General features: G+C 33.2%; 1 protein-coding gene across 1 annotated transcript; it reads left to right on the top strand.

The window, feature by feature from the left end:
* Nucleotides 1–121: 121 nt before the first annotated feature.
* LOC106153761 (uncharacterized) lies at nucleotides 122–19951 on the top strand. Its single transcript, XM_087002439.1, has 18 exons — nucleotides 122–231; nucleotides 4827–4884; nucleotides 5845–5940; nucleotides 7969–8071; nucleotides 8545–8662; nucleotides 12268–12326; nucleotides 12548–12699; nucleotides 12948–13064; nucleotides 13609–13724; nucleotides 13966–14069; nucleotides 14345–14414; nucleotides 14633–14692; nucleotides 14912–14991; nucleotides 15193–15256; nucleotides 15864–15917; nucleotides 16268–17295; nucleotides 18710–18802; nucleotides 19206–19951. The coding sequence occupies exons 2-16, from the start codon at nucleotides 4833–4835 to the stop codon at nucleotides 16397–16399; spliced, it is 1377 nt and encodes a 458-aa protein (XP_086858565.1). The 5' UTR covers nucleotides 122–231; nucleotides 4827–4832; the 3' UTR covers nucleotides 16400–17295; nucleotides 18710–18802; nucleotides 19206–19951.
* The last annotated feature ends 1817 nt before the right edge of the window (nucleotides 19952–21768 follow it).

The following is a 21768-nucleotide window of genomic DNA, read 5'->3' as shown; positions in this document are numbered from 1 at the left end:
AAATTGTTCTTTATCCAAATTTTTGAAAATATACAACCCATTAGAAGCATTTTTACTCTCTTTTCAAAACATTAGTGAGCATCGATGATATAAAAGACCATAAAAGAAAAAATCCATAGTAACTTTATTTGGGTCACGCTAAGTGAAGGTCATTGTAAGAGTCTCAAAAGCAGAGTTGCGGAAGTTCGCCGCGGAAAGTCCAGTAAAGTTTGCCGGGTTGGAGTGTCATAGGTATGTGCCAGCTTGAAATTGGATAATAATTTCAGAGATCACTTAAGGGTCGATTTAAGTATGTTTTCTTTATTATATGGTGATATCAAATAACAAAACAGACTCAACTTCTAAACTTCAAAACATTTCACAAGTACATGTACATCAGTGTCACTGGAGATCCAAAATGGGAGGAAAAAAATTATAAGTAGTAGTAACGAGTTAAAAGATGTGAGATTTGCATTCTTTACTTTTGATGCCTCTTAAGATGGATTCCCTTTCAATGAAACTAACACTTACAATTGGCAATATTGGGTGTGCATTCAATAAATAAATGTTTTGGCCTCTCTCTTTTTCTAATCCAAGTAGCTATAGGGTCCACACATTTTTATGTACAGACACAGATGTGTCTGTACATATTGCCATCACCTGCGTCTGTCGTCGCCGTCGCCGTTCATGTCGCCGTCGATGTCGCCGTCGCCGTCGCCGTCGCCGTGCACTTTCAGCGTTAACACCATAAGTGGAAGACAGTTTTACTTTTTGGCTTTATATTTACAGAGCTGATGAATATTCATAAAACGCAGGTCAAGTTCGAAAATCAGCATGATCGGGCCATTATTGTAGAATTTATGCTGTTTTTTCACTTTTCAGCATATATGCAACACTGTTAACACATTTCAAAGAAAACCGATAGGCCTGTTGTCATGAAACTCACAGGAGTAATCAATCTTACTAAAATGCAGGTCAAGTTTGAAAATCGGCATGATCGGGCCACCATTTTAGTAGTTATGCTGTTTTTTCACTTTTCAGCATATATGCAACACTGTTAACACATTTCAAAGAAAACCGATAGGCCTGTTGTCATGAAACTCACAGGAGTAATCAATCTTACTAAAATGCAGGTCAAGTTCGAAAATCAGCATAATCGGGCCATTATTTTATAAGTTATGCTGTTTTTTCACATTTCTTCAGATTCAATTCTTAGGCATGTTAACAGCCTCATTATTTAATTAATAAGATACGTAAAAGTGTTTGTTTGACATTTCCTGCATCTTTACAACATTGTTAGTTGATTATGTAAAAATGATGGTAAACTTGTTATCGTGTATTGTATAATAAAGTGTCAAAAATGGAAATAAACTCATATCATTGCAGTTTGTAAGATTCAATCATTCATTATGTTCAGAAACTCAGAAAGGAGGAAATTGGACATTTGACACTGTTCTATTGATATTTTTCACATCTCATCAACTTTCTTAGTTGATCATATAAAAATGGCAGTAAACTGTTAATTTTGTTTTATGTTAAAAAAGTGTTAAAAATGGAAATAAACGCATTTCATAACAGCACTGTCTTGTTTCACATTTCCTCAGATTCAATTCTTAGGCATGTTAACAGTCTCATTATTTAACTAATAAGATACGTAAAAGTCTTTGTTTAACATTTCCTGCATCTTTACAACATTGTTAGTTGATTATGTAAAAATGATGGTAAGCTTGTTATCATGTATTGTATAATAGAGTTTCAAAAATGGAAATAAACTCTTATCATTGCAGTTTGTGAGATTCATTCATTCATTCACTATGTTCAGAATCTCAGAATGGAGGAAATTGGACATTAAACACTGTTCTATTGATATTTTTCCCATCTCATCAATTTTCTTAGTTGATCATATAAAAATGGCAGTTAAGTGTTAATTTTGTTATATGTTAAAAAATTGTTAAAAATGGAAAAAAATGCATTTCAGGACAGTACTGTCTTGTCTACATTTTGGCATTTTCAAGGTGTGACTTTGAAGTTCCATGGGCCTGAAGACCTTTGCTAGTCACATTTTCTGAATATCCATGATACTAATATTTTATTATTAAAAATTGATGGTTATTATCCTGTTAAACATTATGTAATATTGCATCAAAATTTGAAAAAAAAACCTATTTTGGACACTGCTCCCTTGATGACCATTTAAGGAAAACCATGTCACTTACTGTTCTCAAACTTACAGGAAAGAAACATGGGACTAAAATACAGTTTCATTAGGCAGTGCAGTCTATTTGGTAAATTTTTCTGGCAGTTAATCAGTTTTTTGTGAAAATTTAATTTTTCACATATTGGCAATTTCAATGTGTGACTTAGAACCACCTTGGGCTTAAAGACCCATGCTAGTCACATTTTCTGAAAATCCATGATACGTATATTTTATTATTAAAAACTGATGGTCTTTATGCTGTTAAGCATTATGAAATATTGCATCAAAATAGAAGAAAACACAATTTTGGGTATTGCTGCCATGATGACCATCATGGGAAAACCATATTACTTATGATTGTCAAACTTTTAAAAAAGAAACACAGGACTAAAATGCAGCTCGAGTTGGAAAAGCAGTCTAATTGACTTCTTTTTCTGGAATTTTTACATTTTCAAAGTGTGAACTTGAACTCCCATGGGCCTGAAGCCTTATGCTTGTTACACATTTTACTTACATTGTTATTACCTGTTGAGCATAATTAAAATTTGATGTTGAATTTGCAGTTTAACATAATGTACTTTTACATCAGAATTGACAGTAGCCTATTTTGTTATTTCCTGCTTTTTGTCTGTACATTTGACAGCTTTGCTGCCTTGTTTTTTATTATTATTGAATCAATTGTCCCTTTATATAAGAGCTAAAAGTGATTATGTTATTTTTAAAGTTTGTTTTAAAACTCATATGTAAAAGTTTTTTATGATAAATGTTTAGACCTACATGTAGCTACGCCACTAGCTGGCTGTTATGAATATTAGGTCAAGTTAAAAAAAAATTGGTGATCACCCTTTTTGTACCTGAAGGCAGGGTAGAGAGGGTGTTTTTTATTTTTATTTTTACAAGTTTTTGGCTTAAATGCAAGTCAAAAACAAATTTAACAATATTTGTGAGATTTTTAAGTTTCTCTTAAGAGATTATTACAGAGTATAGCCATCTATGGAGGTCACATGGTCTGATGACAAGCTCAGATGTCAGAATAATAGCTATAACTGCTTTTTTTATGGTAAAACAGAATATATCATATCTCTATGAGTTGTTTACAATGTTTTTATTGTGAAACATAGATCTCATACAAAGAGTTATTATCCCTTTAAGTATACATTAATGGAAAAAATTTACCTCAAAAAAAATTTGTGGATACTGACACTTTTTAGGGTCAGTTGCTAGCTGCCATGAAAAAGTCCAAAAATAGCCACATTTACTAATGGGAAAGTACTAGTACAGATACTTTCATGCCATTAACTGCATCCCCTTCCAGAGGAAGGATATATATGTCAGTGGCTTCATTTGCAACAAGGGGACATCTAAAAAAAATCCCCACATTACCCCAAAAAGCTGATATGCTAGCTAAAAGCCCTAGTCCTTGTTCTTACTTATGGTGTAAATTTTTCTTGCCACCCTTTGTCTGCTTTTTATTTTAAATTCAAATTAAGTGCTTGACCTTAAAAGGTTTTTCATATGAACTTTAATTACATGTATAATGTATCAACATATATGTTATCAAATCATTACTCATATGGTCGTAAAAACTGATCTTAGTCTTGTGTCAAAGCAGCAGTTGAGTTGCAGAACTTTCACAATGTTAAAATGAGTAGAAATCTGATAATTGTGGGACATTTTTATGTTAGTTTGTGAAAACAAAAGGCTAGGGTCACCAATTTTCACTTGCAGTCTCTCATCCAATTAATGATGAGTCTCAAACAGTATATATGTTTTAGAACACAAATACAACAGAATTCTCCCGTTTTTAAATAATCTTTGATAGGTCACGCCAACATACTGATAAAACAATAGTAATTAAAAATAAATAGCAAAAAATAAATGCTAGTAGATAGATAATCAAAATCACTTTGGTAATTTCATATTATTATGAATTTGGGCACATACTTGCATAAACACATACACATGCACACACAACAGATAGATTGTGATAGAAAAAAAATCCTCCAACTTGTAATTCAATCTCAAAATAAAATATATTATTCTCTTACCTCAAGATGACTGTTATTACACACCATCTTTTCAATTGGCAAAAGTTATTAAACTGTCAAATACAGTATTTTATAATCATAAAAATTATATTTATATGTAGCATTTGTGGTGTTTTTTTACTGTATAGAATAGAACTATAAATTTTTTATTAATTTTTATTTTGTTGCTACAACTCAATAGAAATATTCCAATTTTAAGAAATTATGACTTAAAAAATACAGTATCTGTAAAATTCACAATTTTCCCTATTGAAAAGATCAAGTACTAGCAATTACTGTATATCTGCTAGTATGCATGTTGAACATTTTCAAGGGATTCACCCATTGAACATTTTCAAGTTTTACTGAATGAAGTACTTAGCATAATGCAGTAGATTGTTTTTACAGTGACACAAACCTGAATTAAAATGAAAAATTGCATATCTACAAAGTATGTGTGCTACCAGATATCGCTGGTCTAAAAGTAGCCATTATGAATCTCAGTACTGTGTGCATACTCAGTACGTACCCTTTTCTGTCAATATCTCTTGCTTTATAATTATATTGACTTTGCTACATGTCAGATGAAAATTTGCAAGACTTATTTGATTTAATTTTGACAGGAAAGCATGGCCTCCTTACTGCTGGAATCAAGCATACCACAGCCGCACACAACTATAGGTAGGTCATGTTCCTCTTCCAGTTTATTGAATAGTATTGAAAAGATTGTACCAGTCTAGTAATATTAAACAACATGCAAACTATACATGCTTAATCTAGTTTAGTAAAACTCATACTGACACTTTGCATTGTACATCAGGTATTGCACATGCATGCTATGACATAACATCTCACATTACATTACATTTATTTCACTACAATTGTGCAGATTTAAGCACATCACAACCACTCAGTTAAATACTGTTGTTAGTCAAATGAATTAAACATTAATTTAATACTTATTGAATTACAAATTATTGTTAGGATTGGTTACTTGAACTAAGTCCAGGATGCTCAGCAAGAAATTTCTTGTGAAAAAATATTTGTAAAACACTCCTTTTGTATGACAGTTTGAAACACAAGGTTAAATTTATTGGAAAAAAATGTTAAACAGTGTTAAAAAGTGGAAAGTTGCCAACAGTTAGCCCATTTCTGTTGCTTACTGTTAGGTATGTGCAATCTATCAGGTAAATGTCTACTATTTTTTTTATGTCTTGTCAGCTTTTATTTAAGTCTTACATACTTAAGTCAATAAAAAGAACAATGAAATATGGATAACAATTGATTAATTAAACAAAAGGTAGTTGTAAGATCTGTCTGCATTCAAACTTACTTTATCATTTCTGGGTATTGTATCACTTTTGACTTTCTTATAATCTGCTAGGTCAAACAAAGTTATCAGCTGATGTTTGTCCCATTCCATTCTAGTTTCTTTTTGTAGTTGACTAAACTTTTGATTGTTGAAGTAGTGAGAAGGGGATTTTATTTGTAAGTTTTAGGTATTTTTATCTCCTTTTCAAAATTTAGTGTAGAACCTTCAAAAGTAACTTAAATAGTAGTCAAGTGGACTGGAAAATATGGCAGTTCTTACTCTTGTTTCCTTTTTCATTGAGTTGTTTTGTTAATCTTTGTCTTTTTTAGGTGCACAAGAACTCATCCAGAGGGAAGCATGCACAAGATGTGGCTGGTTAAGGAAAAAAGGGAAAATCAACTTCATTACAGCTTTGCGAATAAGATGTGAGTTATGACACCTTTACACCAATATCCATGTATGGGACCATTCCCACAGATATTTGGATCGATCTATCTCCCTGGGGAGTCTCACTAAATTGCTATCAATTTAACTGGCTTAAATCTCTGTCATGCCTTGTAAAGCTGTTTGTGGGTAATTATCTTTACCCTAGCTGATTCGGTAGGCGTGGCAGACATTTACTAGTAAGCCGGTTAAGTGGATAGCATTTTAGTGAGACTCCCCAGGAAGTTAGACCGATCCAGATAGATCTATCTAGGTATGGGAACCCAGTCTATGTCATGATATAAGTTCTTATCTCAGACTGGAAGCTGTTTTTATGAGTCATATAATGCATTGGTGATAGAATAAAATGTTAACTCAAGTATTCAGGACATGGTTAAGGAACATATTAGCATTAATACTTAAGGCTATCAATACCTGTATTTTGGTGCCATAAGTGAGTATGGTGTTAGAAACCATGAAAGCAATATTTGAGGCATTGCACTCCTGCTTATTTAAACTTCCTTGATGGTTAATCTTTTGATTGAGTTAGACACATGAAAGGCAACACACAAAAGGGTATATGTGTGTTACCATTTTCCTTTGAAAGCAAGTATATTGTTACCTTTCAAGCAACCAAACAGACATGCCTTACAATGGGCGTAACCAGGCATACGCATGGATGCACTGTCCGTACAATTTTTTGGGACAACCTTGATATTATTCTCTATTAATTCAGTGTATTTTTCAAGAAATATAATCGAAAATCCCCTTCGGTTGTAAGTTAACGTCACCTGAATGTACAAATCCTCTGTATAATTTATATATGCACCAATATGCACCCCCTTGTCGTTTGCTTTCACAGAACTGAGGTAAACAATACTAGTTACCATCAGAAGTCCTATCTTAATCAGACATCTAGCTGGAACTTCCTTTACCTCTTAATTAGAGGGTTAAGTGTGCTTCAGCTCTCTGGTAGCCTTTGTCTTGAGTGTATCGAATGCACTCTTGCTGGCGATATTTATATCAGGTAAAAATCTACCTGTGCGTTATTTTCAAAGAGCAGTTCCAGCAGAGCTGGGGGACTAGATAAAATCTGAACGTCTGGCTAAACAAGGAGCAAGAGAAACAAAGGAAGATAGATTTTTCTTGCAAAGCTTCAAAGAATTTTGACATGTTTGCAGAAGACCGTCAGCCGGCGATCATTCTCAGTCTAAGTGAGACGAGAAAGCAATTTTCATATTCATTCAAGGGAGTTCGTTTGCAAAAGAGTGTCAGCGGAAGATCGTTATTGATTGTTTTTAACCCTCCATTGAAATTTATTATTTTTTATTTTATTTTATTTTTATTTTTTTTTTTTTAATTTTATTTTTACCCCCCTCCCAATTTTGGACAGCCTGTACCCCAATCCTGGAAAAAAACTTTGGTTCTGGGTGAAATAATGTAATGGAACTTTATTTAATCGCCGGAATGTATTTAACTTTAACTGAGGATTTTATTACTGGTGAAAACTGAGCTATGATATGACACATTTAATTTTATCTGTTTGCGTAAGTGTACATTTAGCTGTACCTGGGAATTTTGAAAATCTGTGCGTACAATTTTAAAAGGTCTGGTTACGCCCCTGCTTAATGAAAAAGTTACAAATAGTTGCACACCTGAGGATTTTTTTTTTTTGTGTGTTTTTAAATACTCCTTATTTACTCATTTAACACATTACAGTGATCATGTACACCTGATAATATTTATGTTTTTTTGGAAATAAAAGTACTCTCCAACATTGTCATTTTTTTCTTTTTTGTGTGTGTGTGTGTGTGTGTCTTTATGTTTGTCTGTTTCTGTTATCACTGTCATTCAGGAAACTTTAGACTTATTAATAATGGGTTTAAAGGGGTGCTCTGTTTCACCTTAATACCACTATAAAATTTGTACTTTTTTTGTAATTTCTACTGTATTTTTTTTTATTTGCTGTGCATGTTATAATAATGTAGTGATAATGGTATATATGAATGTGTTGTTGATTTGTTTTACAGGGACAAACATGTTTGTTGTTCTAAGCAAGGGCTGTCTGTACCATTTCTCCAGTGAGACATCCCAATCCCCAAATGGTGCTGTATCTCTGTACGGTTATAATGTGTAAGCCTTTTTTTTTCTCGCTGGGTATAAGCTACTATGTAAAAAAAATTTTCATCAATATATAAATGGATTTGTGTAGAGGACTTTTTAAGTTATTAGTAGACTATAGATTAAATAGAGTAAAAAAATTATCATCCAGATGTTATTAATTTTATGAAAGGCATTTTTTGCCTTAAATGTAAAAAGATGCCAAAGTGACAGTCTATGATGTTAACCACTGGCCTGCTAGCTGACTGCCATTGGTAATAAAAATTGGATCAGGCCAGTGAAAATTTGGAAAAAAGTCAGTTACTGGTCTGACCAGGCCAGTGGATTTTATCAGCTGTAACATTTACTCCAGTTTATTTTATATACATTCAGACTAAATGTTAAAGTCTTTCAGTGTGTTCATTTAAGTTTTTTTTAAATTTGATGTGGGCCAGTGAATTTCAGTTTGGGCCAGTAAACTTGCACATATATAACAACTATTTCAGTGTTCACAGAGCTGGGGATGTGTTGCAGTCAGAAGCACCATGGGCATTTAAGATTATTCATGCAAAACCTGAAATGAAAACATACTATTTTTCTGCTGCATCAGAAGCAGAGATGAAGGTACTAGTATGTTTTGATGTACAGACACAGATGTGTCTGTACATATAGCCATCATCTGCGTCTGTCGTCGCCGTCGCCGTCGCTGTCACCGTCGTCGCCGTCGCCGTGCACTTTTACCGATAACACGATAAGTGGAAAACTGTTTTTTCTTTTGGCTTGAAACTTACAGAACTGATGAATATTCATAATACGCAGGTCAAGTTCGAAAATCAGCATGATCGGGTCACTTATAGGGAATTTATGCTGTTTTTTCACTTTTTTCAGCATATATGCAGCACCGATAACACGATAAGTGGAAAACCATTTTACCTTTTGGCTTGAAACTTACAGAACTGATGAATATTCATAATACGCAGGTCAAGTTCGAAAATCAGCATGATCGGGTCACTTATAGGGAATTTATGCTGTTTTTTCACTTTTTTCAGCATATATGCAGCACCGATAACATGATAAGTGGAAAACCATTTTACCTTTTGGCTTGAAACTTACAGAACTGATGTATATTCATAATACGCAGGTCAAGTTAGAAAATCAGCATGATCGGGTCATTTTTAGGGAAGTTATGCTGTTTTTCACTTTTTTCACCATATATGCAACACTGATAACATGATAAGTGAAAAATCATTTTACCTTTTGGCTTGAAACTTGCAGAACTAATGAATATTCATATTACGCAGGTCAAGTTCGAAAATCAGCATGATCGGGTCACTTATAGGGAATTTATGCTGTTTTTTCACTTTTTTCAGCATATATGCAGCACCGATAACACGATAAGTGGAAAACCATTTTACCTTTTGGCTTGAAACTTACAGAACTGATGAATATTCATAATACGCAGGTCAAGTTCGAAAATCAGCATGATCGGGTCACTTATAGGGAATTTATGCTGTTTTTTCACTTTTTTCAGCATATATGCAGCACCGATAACATGATAAGTGGAAAACCATTTTACCTTTTGGCTTGAAACTTACAGAACTGATGTATATTCATAATACGCAGGTCAAGTTAGAAAATCAGCATGATCGGGTCATTTTTAGGGAAGTTATGCTGTTTTTCACTTTTTTCACCATATATGCAACACTGATAACATGATAAGTGAAAAATCATTTTACCTTTTGGCTTGAAACTTGCAGAACTAATGAATATTCATATTACGCAGGTCAAGTTCGAAAATCAGCATGATCGGGTCATAAGTTATGCTGTTTTTTTCACTTTTTTCAGCATATATGCAGCACCGATAACACGATAAGTGGAAAACCGTTTTTTCTTTTGGCTTGAAACATACAGAACTGATGAATATCCATAATACGCAGGTCAAGTTCGAAAATCAGCATGATCGGGTCACTTATAGGGAATTTATGCTGTTTTTTCACTTTTTTCAGCATGTATGCAACACCTTTGTGCTATATGATGGTACTGTATGGATGGCAGTCTATAAAATTGTCCCTTGGGTGATCACTAATTTAATTAAGGTCTATAAAGTCACTTGCCTACTCATTAATTTTCAATTGGCCATTAAATGAGATTACATAAAACACTCCTTGAGATTTCCCTGTAAAGTCCCATAGGTTTAGCTCTCTTAACTGTGTCACAAAATTAGGATTTGGAGATAATTGTGCAGATAAATGGTGTTAAACATTGCAAATAAATTTACAACAAAAAGAATGTGTTATGCCAACATGCTATAGATGAATAACAGTGCTTTATTTTTCTCAAACTTGGTGGGGTTATTAATATCAAGTTAATACAGCTAGATTAAAAGTTTGAATAGCAGCTTTATTGGAATTTTTTACGTTTTATTTAAAATTTTTTTTTAAATTTTTTTAAAAATTATTTTTCAAACACTAGATGTGATTTTTTACTCCCACCCACCAGAAGTGCTGTGCATTTTCTGTATTTTTGTATATAATTGTTATTTCTTCAGATTTAATTCTTAGGCATGTTAACAGTCTCATTATGGAACTAATAAGATATGTAAAAGTGTTGTTTTGACATTTTCTGCTTCTTAACAATATTGTTGATTATATAAAAATGTTATAATATTGTGCATTGTGTAATAAAGTATCATAAATGGAAAGGAACTCATCATTGCAGTTTGTCAGATTTAATCATTCACTATGTTCAGCATCTGCAAATGGAGCAAATTGGACATTGAAAATTGTTCTATTGATATAGTTGAACATTTAAAAATTACAGTTTATTGATCATTTTGTTTTAAAAAAGGTGTTGAAAATGGAAAGAAAATCATTTCAGTACAGTTATCTCTTGTTTACATTTTGGCATTTTGAAAGTGTGACTCTGAACTTCCATGGCCTTGAAGACCTTCCCAAATCACATTTTCTGAATATTCATGATACTTTTATTTTTTTATAAAAAATTTGATGGTCATTATGCTGTTAAGTATTATGTTTTATTGCATGAAAGTTGAAGAAAACCCTATTTTGGACACTGCTGCCAGGATAGCGATTAAGGGAAAACCATGTTACTTACGATACTGAAACTTACTGAAAAGTTTCATAAGACAGAAGTGCAGCTTGTGTTTGAAAACCAGTGTGATTGTTTTCTGTTTTGGAGGCAATGCAGGTTTATAGAGTGCTATACTGGCATTTTCAAGTTGTGACTTATCACTCCCATCTGCCAGGAGCCCTGTACTCTTACTTTGTAACATTTTCTGTATTTTGTTAAGTTACAAGAATGATTCTTAGGATTGACATACAGCCAAAAAAAAAAAAAAATTAATTATATATATATATATATATATATATATATATATATATATATATATATATATATATATATATATATATATATATATATATATATATTTTTTTTTTTTTTTTTTTTTTTTTTTTAATGAGTTTAAGCAATTTTTTTTTTTGTTTAATTTTCACTGTGCCTCATTCTGGCACTTCCAAAGTTTAACTCTTATCAGCCTGACACCTTAGGGACTATTTCCAGACCCTATCACGCTAACTGTGGATTGATCTATCTCCATGGGAATTCTCTCTAAATTGCAATCAATGTAAGTGGCTTAGTTGTCTGTCACGCCTACTGAAACTGGCATGCCAGAATCCTAAGACTCTCAAACTGAAAGCAATTTAGTGAGAAACCCCTTGGAGTTGGATTGATCCTGTTAGATTGATCTAGGTATGGGAACTTAGTCTAATGCTTGATACACATTTTAATTTCATCCTAATCCAATGTTATGCAGAATAAGAATTTGATTTTGGCTATGCAGTTACAGTAAGCATAATACATTAGTTCATCAGAATTGACAGTATCCTATTTCCTGCGTTTTTATTTTCTGGTTTTTGTCTGTACATTTGACAGCTTTGCTGCCTTGTTTAAATATAATTTTGGTTAGGGTAAGTGAAAAATGGTAGAGTTTCAGCATCTGTTTTTCAGTATTTGTTCACATTCTTGGCAGTTATGTCAAGATACATTTTGAGTCATCTTCAGGACTTTATGGTGCTCTTTTGTATGTTTAGTTTTGTGGCATAAAGCTGGTCAAAGTCCAAAACTAAATACTTGATTCAAACTAGATATAACAGTCAATAAGAATGCATTGTCAAACCTTTGGAGTCATCTTAAACCTTTTGTTTAAGGAGTGGATGAAAGATGTCAAAAGGGAGATGCTTTATGCCAACGGCAAGACAACAGAAAGGTAAAATTATTGTATACTAGAGGTTTTCTACAATACAAGCAAATTATGACCATGGAGCTAGTAATGTTATAAATATGAAAAGTTAGTATTTTAATGTAATATACATCGTAAAGAGATGGCAATTATTTAGACAATATGATAAACAAAGCATTGTTATTGAAAACAAAGACCTAAGGTAATAGTTTACTGTTCATGATAATTCAAAACATAATGAATTTCAGATCAAAACCTGATGGAGAAAGCAGGCATAATTCTGTAGCCTTAGATGCAGCTGATGTAGATGCATTATCCCAAACTTATGATGACTTAGAGAAGCAAATATATGATGATTGTAGTGAAGTCAGTATGCCAAAAAACCTTATAAGATTAGAAGGTATATTTCATTGATTTTTTTTCTCGTGTATGTGCCAGTAAGATTTCAAGAATTGTTGTTTTTCCATTGTTAAAATATTTTTGTATCCACTACTATTGTCATTATGTTATTAAGATATATGGAAAGATACAGCTTGACTGAAAGAAAAGAAGATGGTTATATATTTTAATATAATATGTCAGGCACCATTGTAGCTTTCTTTTCATTTAATTATGTGTCTAAAATTTAATATATGTGCCTTTTTACAGACAGTGATGATGAAGATTATTTGATGCTAAATGAAGATGAAATGCAGGACAATATTACATCTCCCACAAAGCGATCAATTCAGCACAGTCAGTCTGAACCAAGAATACCACGTCCCAGTAAGAATTTTATAAAATGGTTAAGCCACTAGGGGGTTTGATCTGCTTAGAACATGTGTAAATTAACATTGTCATGATATGAGATAAATGGTGTCACATCAAAAATATGTCAGTTTTTGAAGTGAAAATTGTTATATCAGTTTCAAACAGACCTGCCTCACCTAAACAGCTATCGCCACTATTTTAGTGCCTGTTTAATCACAACAACAAGCACTACAATTCGGTGTCAGGAAACCTTAAGGCTTTTGATTTTGTCAGTAAAGAGGTTAAATAATGCCTTTGTTAAATGAAACATCATTATCTGGGATTCATATCTCCTAAAGGAAAAATATAAAACTAAACATTGACCTGATTCTGGCTAATATGGTACATAACCACAAGTCTGGACTACCAGTGGCGGTTTCTTTCAGCAACTAGATAATATCTGTAAGTAATCAAGTAATATTAATATACCTGCTGAATTGCAGACAAGACATAATGCAAAAAAATCCATGTTTGCCTTTTTATAGAATTCATTTCCCAAGAAAGCATTATTCTCTTTCAGAAAATACATCTCAAACACTTCCTGACGTGAAGCAGTTAACAAAGGAAATGAACATGAAGATTCCCTTAAGGCCTCTTCCAAAATTGCCAGGAAAGAGAGAAGATATGCATAAAAAGGTAAACAAAAATACATAGTATTGCACACAAGTATATCTGACTCATTTTGCTTTAAGACTGTCAAAGCTCAATATTTTTAAATTACATTCTGATATTTTATGCTGTTTAAGCTATATTTGTGAAATTACACAGTATGCATGTTTTCCACTAAAAGTTTGTGGAGTTCATTTTATCATGAAATGCAATACGTGGACAATGTCATATATTTCTGTATTATTTTCTTAATGTTTTTGCTTTTTAGCTTCCTGCAGGTGCCAAACCTGCACTGCCTTTAAAACCAGACTTGCCAAGAAAACCAAAATTAGCCGTTAAACCATTTAATACAATAGGCCCAGAAACCGAGAAGTAATTTTTTTTTTAATATTCCATGTTCATTTATTTATATATGATTTATAAGATTTATTCATTATGTATAATTTACATAATGACCATTTTGGAACCATAGATTTTAAAGCACTGTAAAAGATAAGCGAGTTATATATTGAGGCATTGAAAGTAAAATGTTATCATTTTCAGTTACGTCTATTTTATAGAATAAAGACCAATAACCTTCATAGTTTCATGCATTTTTATCGTACATTCATTACAGTAACTGAAATTGACATTGTATTTTATTTTAGAAGAAAAAGTCCAGATGGACAGAGCTCTAAGAGTAAAACTTTCGATCTTGCTGCTTATAGAAGAGACAGGGTAGGTTAAATAATGAAATTTCAATCATTTGATCTTAAGCAAAATTTATTTTAATTTATTTAAATGGTATGACATTTTAGAACAATTTTATACTTGGTCTTGAATCTTGTGTGTTATTTGGAATATGTGGTTCTGTATACATATGTAAATGGCTGTTGCTGAAGCTAGTGTTTTTATGAAGATGTCTTGTGCAAAAACATCCTCTCTTCCCATTTTAGTCCGATTCTGTGCCAGATGAAGTTGCTCCTGCGCCTCCACGTCCTTTACCAAAGTTAAAGGTAATTCTTTATTTTCTTACTGTTACAGCAATGGAATGTTTGATGTAAAACCCTCTTTATTTCAAAAGTTGGATGTTACTGAAGGAGGGACCACATAAATGAATCAGTTCATGATCAGATTCCAAGAGATTCATTTTTGAAGCAAGCAGATATGTTCTCCATTTTAAAATTCATAAAGAGAATACTAAAATCAAATAATTACCAGAACTCTCCTTCCAGCCAATTAAAGAGAAAGTAAGAGACAGTGAAAGTTACTGGGCATCTGTATTCTGGCATGGAGATAAAGACGAAGCAAATGAGTAAGTCCAGTTTTAATGATAGAAATTTGCAGAATACGAGTATAGGGAATGGTGCATAAAATGATTATAAAATCAAATCTAAAATAATTATTAATTCTTTGATTATTGTGAACTTTTAAGATCTTTACAGAATTGAATCTGTGTAACTTTGACAGACATCATCCAAGAAGTTTTAGCAACCCATTTTTCTTCTTCCTTTAGGTGTCTGCGCAACCTAGGTGAAGAAGGAGTATATTTAGTTAGGGATAGTGAGTGCAACCAGCAGGTGAGATTAAGTAATAATAATAAAATGATCACATGAAATCATTGAACAGATTATCATTGAGGGTATATGGTATGAAAATATATGAGATTCCTGACAAAAATGGCACTCAAATCTTTCATGTATATATTAAATACTTTCTCAGGAAGCTGAACTAAATGTCACTGTTGTCATCTGACAATCAAATTGGAATGTCCACTGAGGCCCAGTCCTTTTTCTATTGTAATTGAAATACCTGTCAGTCATGTTTGCTCGGGGATGGTTTCTCTGTCCTATAGTAGGACATTTTGATATTTTTTCCAATTTATTTCAAGCCTTACAAGGCTTGGGGGAACCAGTTGATGCAAAGTTTTAGAAGGTTGTCTAGGGGAGGTTAGAGAAACTAGCATACCTGAATACACGTCTGAATAGACATGGCAGGCTGCACTTCCAATAACACGAGTTAAGGGACAAGGCCCTGGTTGACATTTGACAATTAGTTTGGTTCCCTGAAGAAGTGTATGGGATGTAGATGAAACATCAGTATTCAGTATTTGTAGACTTTCCTGTTTTCTCTGTATCACCTGTCATGTTCTTGAAGTTTAATTAACATTTCCTTTTGAATTTGCAGGTTCTAGTTGTTTATGCATCAGGGCATCCAAAAAAGTACCGGATATGCCACAAGGTATTGATATTTGTCAGATGCTGGCCTAAATAAACCTTTTTTCTATTCCTATAAAAATTAATACATTTTTCATAAGCTTCATTCTTCATTGTGTTCTTTTTTATGGGGTGAAAGGCAATTAGCAATAGTTAAATGTATTTCAACAAAGATAACTTTGTCATTCCCATATTTAAACTTGTTAATCAGACAGATGATACGACACATTTTGTACATAATTTGGTACCCTTAGGCTTGTTGTATGCTGCATACCTCATTTGATCTGGTGAACATTTTAAAAGCACTTTATCATTCTGCTTTTTATAGACAGTGGTACCTTACTAAATAGAAATTTAATTTAAATGATTTTGCAGCCAGAAGAAGGATATTGGCTCAAAGAAGACACAGAATTCCCCACACTGCCTGATTTACTGTACTATTATCATTCCAATGAGCTGCCAACAGTATCTGTCAAGCTGAAAAGACCATATTCTCTGAGCAAGTGAACAAACAGTTTCATAAACAGATGAAATTAATTGTTCTAACATTAATTGTTCTAAACATTAGACAGTGTCCAAACTTTAGACAGTGACATTTTGGATGAAAGTTAGATCCCTTTCTAAAAAGGCATATCATACGAGTTGGGACGGTCCAACTCTGCGGGGATTTTCCTTAAGTGCAATCAGTGGAATGGGCTTAATTGTCATGCAACTAGGAGGTAATTAAGCCGAGTGCATATGAAAGTTAATTACCCTCTAGGTGCTCAAGGAGGCCTGTCATTCAGTTAAGGCTCATTTCACTTATCCAGAGCCCTCTCAGAGTTGGACAGACCAAACTAGTATGATATGTCTGTCTGAATTCTCTCTTAGATTCCAAATGTTGTTATACCTTACCTCTTGAGGTATACTTGGATAGGGGTTGTTCATCTGTCCTTGGGCACAGTCTTGCATGGTCATCAGTCAGTTTCAATAAAATCTTACCTACTAAAACCATGAACTTGCATTTTGTATACCTGGAAAATGTTATTTTTTCCTTATATTTATGTAGTATTTTACTTAGGAAAAAAATTAACTAAAAGATACCTTATCATGAAGTCTGGCCATTTCCTACAGTTTTCAGTCAGTTTCACCAAGGAGTTATAACAGAAGGAGATTACACGCGTGGGGGCGGAGCCCGTATTACGGTCTCTCATTGGTCGGAATGAATAGAACCCAGAGAACAATGGATGCCTATCTCTGTTACGCTTAATTGCTACTCTCGTTTAAATCTCGTTTGTTAGTATCTGTGCCTTCGTCTGTTGATTTTTGAGGTCAGAAACAGAAACGGAGTCCCAAGTTTCTAAAAAATGAGAGAAATGCAGAATTTATATGATATTACGTTGGACAAGGTTTTCAAAAAACAGGTAAGTGCTTTTAAATGCATAACTACACGAAATATGAAGATAAATTGCAACTTTTATGTCGTAGGGTCTCACTGTGTAAGTGTCCAGCTACATGTTGATCTCGCGAGGTGGTGTGTGGAGAATAAATATTGCACGAAAAATATTTCCCACTCATAACAAGTGCCTATAAATATAGTATGAGATGAAGAAAGTTTGGTCTTTATACAGTTGCAATTGTTAAGTAATTTGTGGCAATAGCAAAGAGTAAAACTTAGGTGCACTTTCAGTAGCCGAATAACAAGCAGATGCTTAAGCCGCCATCTTGTTAATATTTCGAAAAAAAATTACTCCAAAAGACATTTTCCTATAACTTTTTGAAACTTGTGTCACATGACAGTCATAAAATTTAACTAATTGTTATGTGTGCAACACACTTGCTTGAGCAGTATTGTTTTTTTTTGCGATTTTACATGTGGTCTAGCTTGGATACGACAATTGACAATTTTCATGAGTTCCGATCAAAAAGTGTTACGCTTGTTACGGCCAAAAGCCTTACCGCTTTTTGTACTTTTCAAATGCAAGATTATAAAAAAAATTGGTGTGTTTAGATTCTTGAACATCTTGGTCGTGGCGTGGTATATATTGCATGGATACTGCTCCAATATTTCTTGAAAAATATAACCTGATTTGTTCAGAATACCAATTTTTTACTCTAGTGTTATGGGTAAATGTACCATTTTGGCCTTTACCTTTTTCATGTTTAAATCTAAAAAGACTTATCATGACAGTTGGTCATCATTTTTCTTCTCACCATGGTGGGTGGCTTTGGACTGGTAACTTTGTTGTTAATGTAAAGTGCTCAGTTTTTTTGACTGGAAAATTTTGCCTCCACCAAGCATTTTCCATCATGGCGGTCTAACAGGAAGTTTGACTTCACAGTGTCTTTGGTATAGTTATTTTTAACTTATTTAGTCTTCTTTTTACATATATATGGTTTAATTCATATTAAACCTTTGAAAAAAAGAACACACATGAATCCTGGTGCTTCTTAATTTAAAGTCTTAAGGTTTTAAGTTCACCTAGGCTCCACCAATTACTTTACCTGTTATCTCACTACACATCTCTCTTTGAGTCAAGGTGTGTAAGACACACCTTATTGTGTGAGACACCTCTATAATTAAGGGGTACTTGCTTCTCTACTTAAATTATACTTCACTACTTTGGCATGTTAGGTGGCAAGCTTGGATGTTTCAGTTCATTTTAAGAAAGAAGCTTTGCCTTGGTGGTTACAAAAGAATAGAACTCTATTAAGGTTTATTCATTACTTGAAATTAAATATTTCATCTTGTAGTGTTGAAACAGAAATTCTCTCAAAATTGATAATGAATTTGACATGCATATCTTAACACTACTCAAGTTTTTTTTTCTATTATAGATATGGGAGAAGGCTGCATTGAATATATGAATTATGGTCAGGCTGGAAAAAATTAAAATATGTCAATGAAAAAAGGAAGTCAATGTGTCTGGGGTAAGTTACTTTTGATAATGCCTAAGATGCATTAAACATTCACTAACAACAGTACCCTTTTTAATTTTTTTTTCAAAATACAACAACCTTGGGCATTTTCCTTTTAGCAACCCGCCTCTCTGAAATCCCCTTTTTGTCCTGTCAGAAGAGTAGGAACCAGGGCGGATTTAAATAATTTCTTGTAATAAGTACAATTTCTTTCAATTTCTTGGGGTTATTAGCTTGTGATCATGAATCTTGATGTTCTATATAAATTTAGTTGTAAATTGTTCATTTATGTGGTGAACATTATTTCAGTCAAGTCATAACAAGACACATTAAACTTCACTGCGTAATTCCATAATGTCTACATGGATACTAGTAGTTCATAATGCTATTTTTATGTTTTTTTTCTAACCTACAGGTTTCTCTCTTTTTCTGAGTGGCATGGCATTAGCAAGGCAGAAGAAAAGGCCCTGAAGAAATTCTCACTTGAGTTGTCCTTTTTGGAGAAGAAACTGGATAAGACTGGCCAACAGAGATTGCATTAAATTAATAGTGCTCCTTTATGAAATTTTAAAATATTTTCAGTCACCTAACTGACTCTATACATTGCAAAAGTGGACATACATTTTATGTTACTGTTACGTGGAAAAAAATTCAAAACCTATATATATAAATTGTTGAGTGCCATGGTATAACAGTCTACCTGATTGCCAGTGAAATTTCTGTTTCAGTGAAATTTCTTTAAAGCAGTCACTTACTGCTTACTTACCAGTTAATTTTTTCAGCTGTTACATTTTATAAATGTTCTAACTAAGTGTTTTCGTGATCTATAATAACCTTTTGAAAATCCCATGTTTTTTATCCTATTTGTAAGAATTAACCACTTCATCTTCTAGGATTTTTTTTTTCATTCGGCCCATTAGATTCTCAGACCTTGCTGGCCTGTAAGTGGAATAGTATCTGGCACAGACTTGTATCAGCAAGTCAGATAAAAAAGAATATAATTATTTCTATTTGCACGGTTGAAAAAAATGCCATCATAGACTGCATAAAACTGGAAAACTGTAGCAACTTAATCATTCTTATGACTTCATTTATTACTGCTTATGTGTAAAATTTTTGTTTTTGTTCTTCTATTGATATAATAAAATGGTTTTACTCACAGATGCTACTTTCATGAGTATAGAGCGCTTGAGTATAGAGTTGACTTTAAAGATATTTTAAGTTAATATAGTAAATAATAGTTTGAAATTCAATATTCTCATCTTTATTTGTTTCACTTTAAAGAGCTCAGTGAATACTAAAATTTCTGATATATTTTGTACATAAATGTATTTATGAATGAATAAAAATTATTCTTAATGTATAGCACTGTGCACTTGTTTACCGACAAATATGAACAGTGTTAGTACGTGTCAAATAATCCTGAAAAAAGGGAAATTTCCAAGATAAAGAAATTTATAACGAGTATTCAGTAAACTGACGTGTCGTGGCATTGCCTCAACCTTGGATTAAAATTTTAATTAAATGCATTATAATATTAAAATTATACCGAGTGAGAGAAAAAATACTTTAAGAAATTTAAAACCAGACACAAAGCGTAGGCACTGTCACAATGTATATGTTTATGGGACCCAAGGGCAGGAGGGTCCAAACGTTAATGTATTAATATTATGTCCTTTGGCAGTGAGGACAGACGTTCACTTGAATGTCATTTTCACAAACCACAGTTGGGACGTTTTCTTTTGACTTCTCCTTGGTGATTTTTCACCGGGTTGTGCCATAAAAAAGCCATCTATCACCGACTAAAAAAAGCTCATGGCGACCATCCTCAGTCACCACCTTATAATCGGTTTCTATGATATCGTTCCCTTCCAGCACATCGTCCAAACAATTACCTGTGAAAAAAATCGTCAGCATACAGCGGCGCTTTGACATTTCTGATCTCGAATTCTAACGCGAAATAACGCATATGAAATTTATCTCCAAGCTGAGGAGAGCGACGCAGACGAAACCTTGAGACCGGAGGCCCCCCGTAGCTAGCTCCGCCCACCGTAACAGACATCGGACAATAGAAAGGCTTGCGTGTAATCTCCTTCTGTTATAACTCCTTGGTTTCACTGAAGATACAAAGAGCTTAACAAGTTGTTGATTACTTAGCTCTGGCCACAGGAAAGCTATCTATAGACAGTTCATTCTGTCACAGAGGGGTGTACCAGGTACCTGGTAATTTTGAACCGAAGGGTTCGGTGAATGTTTCACTTTGACATACATCTCAGAGGTCAATTTATCCCATGGCATAAGAGGGCTACCTGAAACTTCATATGCTTGATCGCCATGAAATACTTACACCTTATATTACATAAAAAACTATTTATGTGCATCTATCAGGGTGCCACTAGAAAAACTTATCCCAGCCCTTTTTTCCTCTTTGACAAAGCAGTTTGTGGGGAGTGGGGGATATTTTAATGGCATTCAGTGATTAATTTGTTCTGGTTCAGTTGTCGTGGCATCTATCTGATCCTTGCTTTATTAGTAAAATGTATTGCATTGTTCTTCCAATAAGAAAAAATCCAAAGATACATTCCTATGCATATGTTTAAAATGCACAATTTAATATTTTCATAAATATTATGGAATAAGAAGATCAATTCATGTATACAGTGTTTTTTAGAAAAATGATATGTTTACTCATCATGCTTATTTTTATAATGTATAGATTTCAACTATTATAAGAGCCAGCTGGAACTGGATAAGTGCTACAATGATGGTACTATGATTCTCATGTGTCATATGTTACAATTTTTAATGCTTACAACATTTTAGAACTGTTTTTGTACCGGTATATTACTGTTTGTGGTAAGTTTTTCTGCTTGTACATTTGTATTGTAACATATGTTGTAAGAAGTCTATGGCGGCATTCAGATTCAGACATATACAAGCTGGGTCAGTCCAACCCTGCAGGGGCTTCTCGTTAAAGT

This window comes from Lingula anatina, chromosome 1, assembly GCF_051362555.1.
Source record: "Lingula anatina isolate TDL-2025a chromosome 1, LinAna3.0, whole genome shotgun sequence".
NCBI lineage: Eukaryota > Metazoa > Brachiopoda > Lingulata > Lingulida > Lingulidae > Lingula > Lingula anatina.
Note: the sequence above shows the minus strand (reverse complement) of the source record. Positions and strands in the feature narration are given on the sequence as shown.